Source organism: Pteropus medius, unplaced genomic scaffold, assembly GCF_902729225.1.
Source record: "Pteropus medius unplaced genomic scaffold, Ma_sr-lr_union100, whole genome shotgun sequence".
NCBI classification, from domain to species: Eukaryota; Metazoa; Chordata; class Mammalia; order Chiroptera; family Pteropodidae; genus Pteropus; species Pteropus medius.
In genome coordinates this window covers 24,600,068-24,615,041 of record NW_024340696.1, presented here as the reverse complement: position 1 = coordinate 24,615,041, position 14,974 = coordinate 24,600,068, and the positions used below count along the sequence as shown (strand labels likewise).

At 39.9% G+C, this 14,974-nt stretch overlaps 1 protein-coding gene across 1 annotated transcript in view; it reads left to right on the top strand.

Annotated features, from left to right (window-relative positions):
• The window catches only part of PREP (prolyl endopeptidase), a 104,018-nt gene extending 89,743 nt beyond the window's left edge, over positions 1–14,275 (top strand). The window contains exons 11-15 of the mRNA XM_039869552.1: positions 1,128–1,264; positions 4,116–4,210; positions 6,976–7,107; positions 10,591–10,747; positions 13,526–14,275. Of these exons, the coding sequence (XP_039725486.1) occupies positions 1,128–1,264; positions 4,116–4,210; positions 6,976–7,107; positions 10,591–10,747; positions 13,526–13,820 (816 nt within the window). The 3' untranslated portion in view covers positions 13,821–14,275. The remainder of the gene's footprint in view (positions 1–1,127; positions 1,265–4,115; positions 4,211–6,975; positions 7,108–10,590; positions 10,748–13,525) is intronic.
• Positions 14,276–14,974: the final 699 nt, after the last annotated feature.

Below are 14,974 nucleotides of genomic sequence, written 5' to 3'. Positions count from 1 at the left end.
CTGTTAATTTTGAACTCTATATTCTTCTCGATTCCTAAACTGTCAAATTTACGTCTCTCAGTATTTCTAAGTCAGAAACAAATGCTTTTATACTATTATTTCTTGGCAGGTTTCAAAAAACTACCAGACTTGCAGGTGTTTATTGTGACCCAGTTGTGCCTTTCTCCAAATTTGCATTGTCTGCTGCCTCTCCCCTCCCCCTACTATTTACTTCCAGGCACTTTGTAGCATCTTCCTACAGTAGAACCGCTACCTTAAAAGCTTTTAATATAATATGGCTGCAAACTTGTGTAAAGGCTTATGTCCTTGACTGTGACAGATGAAGTCAGCAAGACATTTCTGAGCTGGGTACTTTTTCCAGTCATCAGTTGGGGTAGAGACACCATGTTTGTCCAAAGAGAAAGCTCTTTACAGATTTTCTGTCTAGAAGAAGCCATTATCAGCTTTTGGTGGCTTACTGCTTATTCCATGACTTATCATTCAAACAACATTTAATGTTCTCCTTCTTCTTTTTCTCATTCATTTTATCCAAAAAGCAGTGAATATGGAAATGTTGACTAAACTTGCCTGAGGATGCCCAGACTAAGGGAAGGTTTCATGAATCTTAAAAATACTGGAGAAAGTGTCTTCATTTAACCAGGAATAATAGAATTTTCATGTTGTTCCTCCTCTACTCTCTAAGCTAATATATGGTTTGTTTGAAGTCAGACTTGGCCATCCTGCCGAACAATTCAATATAGGGAGATTTCTTCATCTCCCAGTGTTGAGAGTGGAAAACAAATGTGTTTTCTGTGTGCCTTGGAAGGCCCTGGAAGGTGGGCATGAGGGCTGCATTTTAGGACTGAACGACTGAGGCTGAGGGAAGATAAACGGCATGCCCAAGGTCACTCGCTAGATGGTTGTGGAATAAGAATTCAAATCCAGCTCTCCCAGTTTTCAGACCCAAGTGCTTTTCACTGTTCCTCACTCTCTCCATAAAAACTGAGAGATGCTTCGTCAGACACCCACTCCACTGTGCCACTATACGTCTTGGTGGAGGATTTACTACCTGTATATGTTTCCCATATAAAAGCATACAGGTGTTTATGGAGTAATGCTTAATCTAACTATTCTCTCTTTTGTTCTAGATTTTCTACCCTAGCAAGGATGGTACAAAGATCCCAATGTTCATTGTGCATAAAAAGGGCATAAAATTGGATGGTTCTCATCCTGCTTTCTTATATGGCTATGGTGGCTTCAACATATCGATCACACCCAACTACAGGTAAGCGTGGAACACTCTTGGCGCTTCAGCGTGCGTTTGATCCTCTTCATACAGTGGGAAGAAACCAGAGGTGGTGCTAATGAATCTTATTTTTCTATATATTTAACCATATATGTCTTGCTTGCCATTTTCGTGGAGGGGCAGGATTATGTGTTATTCTCGATGCATTTTTAGTCAGGAATTTCAGGATCATTACGAGCTAATCTTGTGTAGTATCTATTGAGTCTTGAAGAAAGAAAGCTCCTACCTTTGGTGTTTGCATTTGCCACCACCCCACTGCCCTCAGTATTCTCTTCAGAAGGACTGGTTTTTCAGCTGATATTTTTTCAACAGCACGAGTCTTAACATAGACTATCTTAACATTCAGCCATAAATATATTTTCTGCATAGCCTATTCATCCATTTTAAACTGTTCTACACTGTTTCTGTGATTATTTCCCAATGACTTATGTTTAGGGAGAAAAATCTAAATTTGTACATTTGCCATTGTTTATGTGAATATCTTGTCAGTTATTTGCAAACTTGATTTTAATATCCCATTTATAGTATCAAATGCAATTTGCTTTGAGCATTTTTAATAAAAGCAAGGAATCTTCTACCAGACCAGCTTTAAGCCAACTTCTGAATAGTGCCTCGCGTGAAATCTGATTCAGATTCATCTTTCTTATTTGGGAAGAAATTCATGGGCTGGTGACTGTCAGGACATAAATTCAGAGTAGATTCAAGCAGGTGTCCCAAAATTGAATACAAGAAAGCCATTACTTTGAGTACTTGGTATCAATAGAGCACTCTAATTATTTAGGACTTAGTAACAGATGAAACATGATTGCTGCCCTCAGGTGGTTTACAGCCAAATTGTGAAGTATCTTGAACATGTGGCTAAAGTTTTTGATTTTATCCTTTTGTTACTAAGGAGCTGATGAAGGTATAAAATCATCATGTAGAATAATATTTTTAGATTTGTGAGGCGTCAGTCACATGAGTAAATTGAAGGGAAACTACTTTGAAGAGTGTACCAGTGGTGGTCACTCATTGCGCAGTGACAGCGCCATGCACATTCTGACGCCTCCACCATACCAAGCACTGGTGTAGACCAGGCCTGAGCCCACAGACGGGCTTCCTGTCTCTTAGCAGAGTTAGCCAGGCAATGAGATTCACTGTTTCATTACTATGTCCATGTCTGAGTGGTAAAAACCATATGCCAGATTTATTTTCTGAGATTATTAGCCTAAGAGCACAAGCCAATAGCTATTAGTTCATTAGATTCACCTAATTCTTACAACAAAAAAAAGTGTCGTCGTTTGCCCCTCTTATTACTCAAAGTGATGAAATACACCAGGAGTCCCCAACCACCAGGCCACAGACCTGTACCAGAACTGGGCTGCACAGCAGGAGGTGAGCGGCAGGCAAATGAACGAAGCTTCACCTGTATTTGCAGCCGCTCCCCAGCGCTAGCATCACCGCCTCAGCTGCATCTCAGATCATCAGACATTAGATTCTTATAGGAGCACCAGTCCCTGGTGCCAAAAATGTTGGGGACCGCTGAAATACAGGCTTAAGTTTCAAATCATAGTGATGCCAGGGAATAGGGCCAATGAATACCTGCTTCACCTAATGAACGGGTCAGAGACTTGTACCTTGAGCCCCAATTCCCTTGGTCCCCATAGCGGGGCTAGGATCAAGACAACACTGATTCCTGAGCAGATCTGTAGCTAAAATCATTTGTCTTTGTTCATTTGCACAGCAAGTGTTTATTAAGCCTGCTCTCTTGAGAATCCAGAGATGAGTAAGGAAGGGCCCCTGAATCGTTTTCATCCCAGAACCCAGTGCATTGCTGGTATTCCAGTAGAGACTATTAGGGTGCATGAAAAACGCACCTTGAAAAGACCAAGTGATTGAAAATCCATTTGGCCAATTTTATATGATCTGATCACCTACCCCAACCCTCCTTTCTGCTTTATCCTTGAGATCTGGGAAATCAGCACTCAGACTGTCTAGAGCCCCAGGCTGCAGAAGCCTATGGTTTCCCCAGTTACTAAAGGGAAGAATGATGAAATTTTCAGAAATAGTTCTCAAATTAATTTTAACTAACAACAGATAGAAAAATGTCACTCAGCATTTTTAAGATCAGAGTAGAAAGAGGAGTAGAAAAACAAAATCATATTTTCCAAAGGACATAAATTTTTTGTCCTAGAAGCTTTGTGTTGTAGTTTCTGTTTGCTTCCAGGAAATATTCTCCAGCCATGAGCCCTCTATTTTCTGGTCTGTGTCCTCTATCTCCTCTACCTCTCTCTCACTATATGTAGTCTGGTTCAACATTTAAATTTCTGTAAAACTGGAAAACCTATTTAAAATCAGTGTTTCAGAATGCTTTATTTTTTCCAATTTGAGCAATTTGAAGAGAGATACCAAAAAAAATGGTAGCAGGGGTCATTAGTGGGTGTTCTTATGCGCCAGCCCAGCACTACTCATACCAGGCTGTCACATGGTTGGCAGTATTTTGTTTGCCAACATAGTTGTTAAAAGATAGATTCAGTTTGAAATGAAGGCCTCTGGTTTTTCCTGTTTGCATTGTGAGTTGTATATTCACACTTTGTATGTGAAATATTTACCAATATAGAAATGATAAAGACTAAGTATTCAGGAAAATATATGAGCTTTGCAGTTAAACATTAATCAAAAGTTCTATATTTTTTACTTTAATCAAGTAATATAAAAACATTGGACTCCAGTTTAGATATTACAACATGGAGTGTTTTCAGGGATACAATTATGTTTTTGAGGTGGAGGGAGATAACATGGTCCTTACTAGGCAGTTAACGAAAGGTTAACTATTTTTACTATTTCTCAGTGTGTCTAGGCTTATCTTTGTGAGACACATGGGTGGTGTCCTTGCAGTGGCCAACATAAGAGGAGGCGGTGAATATGGAGAGACGTGGCATAAAGGTGAGCTATTTTCTCTACAGAAACACAAATACGGCATAGTCAAAGCTATGTTTGAATGAGCTAAGGGAAGTTAGGAACAGAAGAGCATTTTGACTAGACAAATGAAAGCTAAGGATATTTTCCAGCACATTGTAGACACCACTCACTCTCCCTTTAAAAACACCTTTTCACATTTTATTTTCCTTTGTAGTCTGTTTTAATGAAGTACATATTTTTCAGAAGCATTCACTATAGACCATAATCAAAATTATTTGTGTGTTTTGTTTTTTAGCAATGCTTAGGGTAGATTTTTATCCTGGAAGAAGTGAGTCTCGGGGCTACTTTTTAGTATTTATTCTGTTAGCCTGGCTTTTACTGCTCAGCATTAATTGGCTGTCTCAAAACAGACTTCAAATGGATCATTTTCTCTTAAAAGAGCAACCTAAAATAGAGCTTTCCTGTTCCCAGTGTGGGCATCCTTTTGCTTGTTTTCTCTGATTTCCCCCAAAACTGCTGCGAAGTAGCATCCTCCTAGCCTTGCTGCTGTGACTTGTATCATGTGCAGGTTTAGACACAAGAATTTAGTTGTTTTTCTTTTCTCGTTTTAATGATTTGGTTTCCAGTCTCTGGCCTTCTGAAGCATGTATTCTGGTTGACTGAGGATGACTCTGTACTCAGTTTCATTCTCGTATTGTCACAATTTTTTTAAAGAATGATGATCTTTATTTTTAAAACTCTATCTCTTCCTTTTCTCTCTATATAGAGCACACTCCTTCTCCCAGGCTTTTGTGTATCTGGAATTCATAGACTAACAATAGCCTGAAGGAGGTGTTCTTCACTTGTCTTATTCCTATGTCCTGTGGAGGATACGGGACAGCACCTTCACTCCCACCAGCTCCATGCTTCTCCCCTCTATCATCATCAGCCATCATTTATAGAAAACCTACTGGGACAAGGTAGCCACTAGTGCTTGGGCTTGGTCAAGCACTGTTTGTGTCAAGATGTAGGAAAGGCCCAGGCCTGACTCCTGGGCATCCAGCATTTCCCCCAAAAGCTGACTATTTGTGCATCTTAGCAAGAGTGAGTGTTCCTATTTGACACATGGCCTGCCTACCATCATTAGGTTGACTTCTGCCATGTCATCCCCAAAGACTTTATCAATTGTCATATTTGAAACAGCATTGGATTCTTTGTATAATTTTGACTTTGACCTGACATTAGTTTAGTTACACTAAAATCATACTGTGAAATTCAGTTATTGAGAGATGACTGATAAAGGGAGACTAAATAAGAATAGACTCTCTATATACCATGTGTTTGATTTACATTCCAAATCTATATGCTAAGTCTGGGTCCCTTGACTTACCTGATTTCCTAAAATGTTATGGTGTACGCACTCACACACACACACACACACACACACACACCTGCACAGACTCCTGATCCTGTAGTCTTCTCAACTCGGATTCTTCTCTGTAAAACCCTTGTGGTCACCATCAGGTGCCTACTGTGCTGTGATAGGGCAGAGTGCCTTTGGTCTAGTCAACTCGCTCTTTCTCATCCATGTATTCATTTGAACCAATTTATTGTCCAAAAGCCTTGGGGAGTTTGGAGCTTGACTGAGGCTAAAAGCAGAGCATGTTTAGACTGAGTCATAAACTTTCTCCAAATTTAGGCTGTGAAATACAGCAGAAATTGACCTTTCCCAAATAGACCCTAGTATACTGAACATTGATAAATGTAAATTGTTAATTGAATTTAGAATTTAACGTTCTTTGAAAAATAGTTATATACCCAGAATGATATTATTCCTGGAAACTAAGTCATCCTAGCTGTTCTAATTCTCCAATAATTTCTTATTAAAATCTTAATAACATTTGTTTTAATATGAAAAAAATTTCTTTAGTAGCACTGCTTCTTCTTCCATTGAATTTCTACAAAAGTGGTTAATTTCAAATATCCAATTAGATCTGTCTGCCTTCATTTCAGAGGCAGTTATTTCAGACATCTTTTCCTTTAAGGGCATGTTTTTGACATTTGGCCTTTTCTCTTAGATATTTAAGACCATACAGACATTCCTCTAAGTAATTACTTTGTGTGGTTTTACACATTGGAGTGACTTCTAGATGAGAAAGCCCAGATTCCCTGGGAAGATGTTTGAGATTCTCTTCATTCAAGATGTGCTGCTCTCTGCAGCACCACCTCCCTACCTAATTCCTGTTTACAGCAAAATTGGAGGACTTATTTCTCGTCATCACTTATCTATTTTAAACTCCTGCAAAGAAGAGGGGTGAGAAGTGCGCCTCTGCAAAGCACTTTCATCTTCCCAGGGAGCGGGAGGCACGCAGAGCCCCGTCGTCGTCGTCGTGTGCTAGGTGGAACTCAGAGGACTGAACGCTCTTCCAGGTCTCGTTTCAATTTGAAGCTCAGCTTCACCAGAGCACAGGTTCTTTTTGATTACATTTACTTTCACAAGTTCATCTTCATGGTTCTCTGACCATCTCTTCCCTTGGAGGCATTTCCCTTTTAAGTTCTAGGAGTTCTTAGAAAAATATAATCCACCATATGTTGTGGGACAGCGATCGTGGTGTTGATGATGTATTTTGACAACACATAATAAAATTTAAATTGAGGCATTTTTCTAAATGTAGTGTTGTTATCTCATTGTGTTTAAGTTGATCAGTAGTTGAAACTGCCCTGTCATATTTGAACTCCCTTTAGGTTAAACTGTTGTGTTTTATGTTTTGTTTTGTTAATTAACTGTCGTTTACTTTGGAACATTATAGGTGGTATCCTGGCCAACAAACAGAACTGCTTTGATGACTTTCAGTGTGCTGCTGAGTATCTTATCAAGGAAGGTTATACATCCCCCAAGAGGCTGACTATTAATGGAGGTTCAAATGGAGGCCTCTTAGTGGGTGAGAACTGAGTTTTATTCATTGTACTTGCTAGGTAAAACTCTTGGGGTTTTCAGACATACTGTCTGTAGGCAGCCCTTGGTTTACTTTGGCTCCTGGATGGGAGAAATGGTACATAGAAAGCAAAATCCATCTGTATTTGGGCATCTGATAAGTGACACATAAAAGCCAGCCGAACCCACATTATACAGACTTGAATCATGATAGCTTAAAAAGTTATCTGACCTGCTCAGATCTCTTCTGGGCTAGACTGCAATTCTCTCCCCAAGAAGATGGGACCCTTCTCCCTACAAACTTGTTTCTGGGGTTCAGACAGCACAGGACTAAGTCTGATAAGCCCTCTGATTGTATTACTCAGAACTTGTTAGATGTTATCATCATTAAACATTTGTTAAATACTAACTATACTGGGTGATGCTAAACACTGGGTGCAGAGAGAAGAATCACGAGGAAAATGAAGTACACATAAAGATAGATCCACAGCATAATAGTAATGAAATAGTTCATAGAAATAATTCCCAAAGTAATGAGTACCTCGTGTCCTGGGCCCAGTCTGAGCTCCTGACATGGATGCTTTCATTTGATGTACACACAGCCTGTGAGATGGGGCTGGTAATATCCCATCTCACACAGGAAGACACAGAGGTTAAGCAGCTTGCCCAGTGTCACACAGTTGGAAAATGGTAATGCTAGGGCTGGAGTCTAGCACTGTGGTTTTTTAGATTCTGCTCTTTTAACCTCTTTGTGGCACTGCTTCTAAGTAGCTTTTCCTAATTTTTGGTAGTTAATGAAATTTTAGTTTTCTCCCCCAATAGCACAGAACATTGTAATGAACATTTATGGTGGACCGGAACCTTGCTTGCTGAGTCCTACAGCCAGTGTCATTAGGATATGAGGAGCCATTGTACAAATGTAGAACAGCACATATGGGCTCAACTTAAAACACATGTGACAATTTTCAGGGTTTTCAATGTTTTGGAGTAGTGACACATTCATTCAGTTTCCTTATCTTGGAGACATGCTGAATGGTGTCAAAACCTGAATTCCTGTTCTTACTCTTAGCCCCAATAGAATATATAGTCTTGAAAAAACATTTTCCTTTTGAGGTAATATATATATATCCAAAATAATTCATTTAAAATTTGGAAGCGTATTGATGAAATTCTTATGAACAAAACAGACAATACCTCTGCCTTCATAGTACTTTCATTCTTGTATGAGGAGATAGACAGTACACCAAAGGCCCTGAGGCCAGCATGAGTTCCAACTGTTCTAGCACCAGTAAGGAGGCCCGCATCTATGGCTGGACACAGCGAGCAAGGGAGAGGTGGCAGGAGGCTAAACCAGACAGGACCCCAGCCAGGTGAGAGGACCTGCTTTACTCTGTGAAAGGAGAAGCCTTTGGGGGAGTTCTGAGCAGAGAAGTATCATAATTTGACCTTTTGGGATCATTGATCCTGCTATGGTGTCAGTGGAGGTGGAAGGGAAAGCAAGAGCAAAAAAGCAGGAGGGCAGGTAGAAGACTTCTGTCCAGTGAGAGACAGTGGTGGCTTGGACCTGAGGTGTAGTGAGAAGTGGTCAGATTCTGGGTATATTTTGAATTGAGTCAACTTAATTTGCATATGGATTATATATGAAGTGTAAAAGAAAGAACTAAGGGCAAATCTAAGATTCAGTGGGAGAAGATATTGAAAATACCATCTGATTTTCAATAGCGGGAAAATTGTTTTTGTAATTTACTGGTTCATCCAGTAACTTCTTTATATTTTGAGAGTTTTATATTCAGGAATTGGCTTATGTCTGTTGACAAAACTTGTCCCTTAAGGAACCTGCAGAGATGGAGTTCCCCATCAGAATGCTGAAAGCTTACTTAAAAGGCCAGATTCCTGTCCGTCCCACCTCTGAATGTGAGAATCAGGATCTCCCAGGGATTCAGTATTATGAATACGCACTGAAATCAGAATTGGAGTGAAAATTTTTTTACCAGAGGCAGGAAAAGTCCAGATCCCTTGACTAACTCCTAGTCATGCCGGTTTGATATGACTTCCTAACCGCCTTACACCTGGTTAGCTGCCTCTACAACCCACTTCCGTAGCACCTGAATTTTCTCAACAGTACTGGTTTCCACACTATCATTGCTTGTTCTCTATCTTTCCCTCTAAAATATTCAATGATCTATCTCCAGGCCTAGTGCCAAACACATGGCCAACGTTCAATAAATGTTTGTTGAATTCTCAAAAAAAGATTTACGTAACTTCAGTATACAAAGAAGAATATTTTTAAAACAAGACAAGAAGGTGTGCCAATATTGATTAGAGCTGGGTTTTAGGCCCTATTCTGCCTTGGACTGTATGAACTATTTCTCCTCACACTTCCAACACCAAATATGTGGGGGTTTTTCCCACGGTTTTCCAACTCTGCAGACACCACAAGCTTGGGATCCTACAATTCAGTACAATTCTGAAACTACTCAGAATTAGCACAGACCCCACAGGGTAAGAGCTCAGGCCCACAAGACTGTTCCCACTTCAACTGCCGAGCAGAAGTCCTGGGTCTCCCGTACTTGTCACCGACTGGCTATAAATTGGAGTTCCCATGACCTCCTCTTCAGGTTTGCTCATTTGTTAGAACAACTCATTGAACTCAGGAACACTCAGGTGGAAGAAACATATAGGGTAAGGGATGGGGGGATGGGGGGAGGTGCATGCAGAACTTCCATGCCTTCTGGAAGTGCTATCCTTCCAGCACTTCAGTGTTCACCACCCCGAAGCTGTCTGAACTCTTGTTTAGGGAATTCTATGGAGGTTCTATTGTGTGGGCAGGATTAAATCAGTGATTAATTTAAGCTCCAGCCCTTCTTCCCTCCCTAGATGTCAGGGTCAGGGTATGGGTGAGGCTGAAAGTTCCAACCCTTTATTCACATGGTTGGTTCCTCTGCCAACCAGTCCCCTTCCTGAAGCTATCTAGGAGCCCACCTGCAGTCAGCTCATTAGCATAAACTCAAGTATGGTTGAAAGGGGCTAGTTATGAATTTCAAAAGACCTCTCACCCTTATTACTTAGAAAATTCCAACAGTTTTAGGAGTTCTGTTCCAGGAATGGGAACAAAGACTAAATGTGTATTTCTTACTATATCACAATATCATGGCTAGTTTTGAGATCCTGAACTAACCTCCCTCATTACCTGTGAAAGTAGGGACAGGAGGAGGGAAACAGGTTTTTCTAAACGTGCTTGATTTTTTAAATAACCCTTCCTATCGGGATTCACTTTGGGGAGTAAATCCATGTTACTGCTTAGAATATCCCACTCTCAGATATATTGGAAGGAGAGGAGAAAGCTTGCGGGCCATTAGGTGATTTATGATGTTTACTTCCTGTGCTCTAAGAAAACAGGCAATCAGAGCTCTGAAGCATCTAAGTACTGTTTTGGTTTTATTTAGGTGTTTAATGACGGACTGCCTCCCTTTTCTATCTCGGTTTTTAGCTACCTGTGCAAATCAGCGTCCTGATCTCTTCGGTTGTGTCATTGCCCAAGTCGGAGTAATGGACATGCTGAAGTTCCATAAATATACTATCGGTCATGCTTGGACCACCGATTATGGGTGCTCAGACAGCGAACAACACTTTGAATGGCTTATCAAGTAAGGTTTTAATTTATATTGACATATATGTTGCTAATGATATGATATCATAATTCTGAACAGTCAAAAGGATAAGTGTTTGGCTCTTTGTTCCCCTCAGTGTCTCATATTTGCACATAATTTGCTACAAAAGAAGGGGAAGTGATGGGAATACCTATCTGTCTTCCTTGTTTTGATCTGGTCTTTAACACAATGTGATAGATTCTAAACATGGCCCGCCCAAGTTCTTCAAACACTAATCTAGGTACTCCTGGGAAGGGACTTTGCAGATGAAATTAAGATTACTAATCAGCTGACGTTAAAATAAGGAGATTATCCAAATGGGCCAAATCTCATGATACAACCATTAAAGGCAGAGCACTTTCTCTGGCTGGAGTCAGGGATATAGCAGAAACAGAGGTCACAGAGATGGAAAGCATGAGAGGGACTTGACCCACCATTGCTGGCTTTGAAGATAGAGGAAAAGTGGGGAGGTGGGGTGGGCTCCCATCAAAGAAATGGGAACTTCAGCTCTATGGCCTCCTGGAACTGAATTCTGCCAACAACCTGAATAAGTCTGGAAATAGATTTTTTTTTTCCCAGAACTTCCCAATAAGAGCCCAGCCAGTTGACACCTTGGTTTCAGCCTTGAGACCAGAGCAGAGAACCCAGACTTCTAACTACAGAACTGAGAGACAAGAAATCAATTGTTTTTAAAAGCTGCTAAATGTTTGGTAATTTGTTACTAATTTGTAAAAAGGTGTCATTATTCCTTACGTTAGTATATATGAGATTTCCTTTTCTAAATTGAATATATGCAAGTACAGTTAAAGTTATTTTGTGCTCTCAATGTAACTGCATATATTTGAAACTACAAGTTGCATTATAGAAACGCTGTACAACTTTCCTCATTCATGTCCCTCAACCACTTTGGCAGTAGCAGTAAGAAAATGCCATACATTTAGATTCTCCAGACTGTGAGCTACGTTCTTTTTTTGCTCTGCACTCTCTTTACTTTCCACATGTAGGGCTTTGGGGATTTTTATCAGCATTATTTTGGAATTGCCCTTGGAGTAGCACAAGAAGCCTGTGTCCCCTGACCCACTCACTCTTCTCAGTCAGTTGTAAATTCCTCAAGTTTTTTTTTTCCATTTTATATGTTTTTTAAGGCTAGCTCTTCAGCTAGAAATTCAGCTAAAATGACAATTTTTTTTTAGTTGGATACTTTAAAACTACTAAATTCATCTCTCTTAGGAGGGAAAAAGTTTACTTTGAAAAGCTATTACATTTAAATGCACAGAGAGTGTCGTCGACACATACCGGTATTTGAAGAAGACATAGTTCAAATTAACTTAGAGAAAATATACATGTAGGAGAACAAGTCTCATTTAAACTCAGTTGAAAATACTGAGTTAATTGTATGGTAACTACAACAAAGTATGTGATGGAACCTAATACTTCTAAAATTAATTGGAAAGAAAAAAAGTGTTTTGAATATTTTTTCTCTCCAGATGTCTTTTGATATTCCTACTTTGGACTTTTCCAACCTAGCACTCACAGGGCTGTTTTCCTCTTACCTGCTGCTCTCAAATGAGAAGAGAGCTGAGCCCCACACACTAGAGCCAGAAGGTGCCTTACAAAGCCTGCTACCTCTGGAACATGTCCCATGAAGCATCATCAAGGATAATAAAGGGAGCCCCCCACAAAAGAGCTGGATTTTTCAAGTTTGGGAATGGCTGGGATAAATAAAGCCTAACAGATTTTCTTCCTACAGAATTTCTCAGAATCTTTAATGTATAAATGTGGCATGTGAATTTTGATGGAGGAAGGGTGTTATTAGTAGGCAGAGTTTTCCAAACTTCTTTCCCATTGAACTAACCATTATCTGGAGGGCTGAGGCTGAAGTGAGATCAGAAAACTAATCCCATCGCCACCCCCATCTCATCTATTATTGGGAGACTACACCCCAGAAGTAGAAATTGTACTGTTCGACTATTTACCCTCCAAAATAAAACTCTACTAAAAGTTGATTATATTTTTAAACCCTTTAAAAAACATTACACCCATAATGAACAAAATACAAAGAAAAAATATCCATAGATTTCTCTCACTTAACTATTATTAATCACTATTTAAGTCAACTATGCGTTTATATTAAAACCCTTATAGGTAACTTACCTTGTATTTTATAAGGTACCTTCTCTGCTCCTCCCCTAACTTTCTCACCATTGGCCAAAGGCAATTTCTCTCTGCTAAAGCCAGCAGGAGGCATGCAGACGGGAATTTAGGCCCAGAGAAGACCACGATCGTCTTAAGACTGCCAAGCTGAGCCTGGAATAAAGTTTTACAGATATTAAGGGACAAAAAACTGCTGCACACTGCAGATTTCAAGTACTTCAACAAAAGAAAGGCTTGCTTGTTTTATATCCACAATCAGTGATTTAAAAAGACATTCAGTCCACTTTATAGCAGTGAAAAACTAAGGCTAAAGATTATGAAAATAAGACAATAAGTGTGTATGCATATAGTTTGAGTTAATTAACAGCCCTGAGTTTCTCTCTTACACTGTGTTTCAAAGTAGGAGCCAAATAAACAACACAGCTCTCCCCAGTTTCCGGTAGCCCTAGATAGTTAAGGCCCAAACAACAGTGCACACAGAGTCTGCAGTGGTCGTTGCTAGTGGCATTAGGCTGGCAAACTACATAGGTCACTGTGCCCACCAGTCTTCCTTGATTATCTTAATGAGCAAACAATTCTGCTTTTGGTAGTTAGCATCATGAAAGTGCCTTTTCCTTTCAGATATTCTCCACTGCATAACGTCAAGTTACCAGAGGCAGATGACATCCAGTACCCATCCACACTTCTCCTCACTGCCGACCACGATGACCGTGTGGTCCCACTTCACTCCCTGAAGTTCATTGCCACCCTTCAGCACATCGTGGGCCGCAGCCGGAAGCAGAGCAACCCCCTGCTTATCCACGTGGACACCAAGGCAGGCCATGGGGCCGGGAAGCCCACAGCTAAAGTGATAGAAGAAGTCTCAGATATGTTTGCGTTCATAGCACGGTGCCTGAATATCGACTGGATTCCGTAAATGGAATTTCCCGCTCCCTCCTGACAGCCACAGAAAACCTCAAGGGCTTTCACACCGTTAAAACCGAGAAACCACTGGGCGTAATGCTTCCTTCCCCACATGAACACTATTCCTGCAGTCACAGACTGCAGTTGAACAGAACTGCTGTGGGAATCATTTTATCTTTTTTAGGCTTCTCCTTTTTAGCAAGCCCTTGGCGGTTTTTTTTTCCACCCTGTGCAGGCACGTTTTTTTTTAAAAAAAAAGGCATGTTTGGATAAATAGCTAAATGGCAGCCAACACATTGTGAATATTAGATTGCTGAATTAAGAGTCGTAGTCAGGCATACTTCATATAACACCTCAGTGAAATTTGCTTCTATAATCATAACCAATATATCTCTAATTAAATGTGAGAACTGTTCTCATGAAAAAAGACTTCTTTGCAACAGTAATAAATGTTATTTAAGAATGGAAGCTTTATTTCTGGTTCTTTTGTATTGAGGGGCAATGCCAGAAGGGCAGTCATTCTGGATCATGTCACTTTCCATAGGAATAAGCAGTTCGCCTTTCCATACAAGTTAGTTTCCAAACAATGAAGTCATAGAATGTTAACATATTAACCACTCAGTGAGCTGATAATCTGATCTGGGGCTCTCTTGGTTTGGATGCTTCCTTTTAAAAATCACTGGACCAAAAAAAATCAGGGGACCAGAAAGTAAAGATTATTCATCTGTTTCTCTATCAATTTGGTTACAAAGTATGCCTGGAAATCAGAGTACTAGGATATGAAACTGAGACCACATGAGTGAACTATTCAGATAAATTTATCCAAACTTACCTTGAAGTCAGAAATTTCAGCATTTCTCAAGCTGTTTTTCCCCCATAGACCACTTCCTGGAAATAGAAAGTCATATTTAAGAAAAAAAGTTTGGGGTCCCCTGCCACCACCTCGAATCCTTAAGAGAAGGATATACCATTCCTCAGACCATTGTCCATAAAAAAAAAATTAAGGCACTTTTTTAACATTACATGAAACTTTTCCTTTGGGCATCGGTTTGGAAATGTTGATCTAATTTCTGAAAAGAAAACTTTATTCTTTGTCTTGCTTCATCAGACATGAGGAAAATAATTAGTATGTTTTGTATGAAATATCTTAACCTTAAATATCTCAGA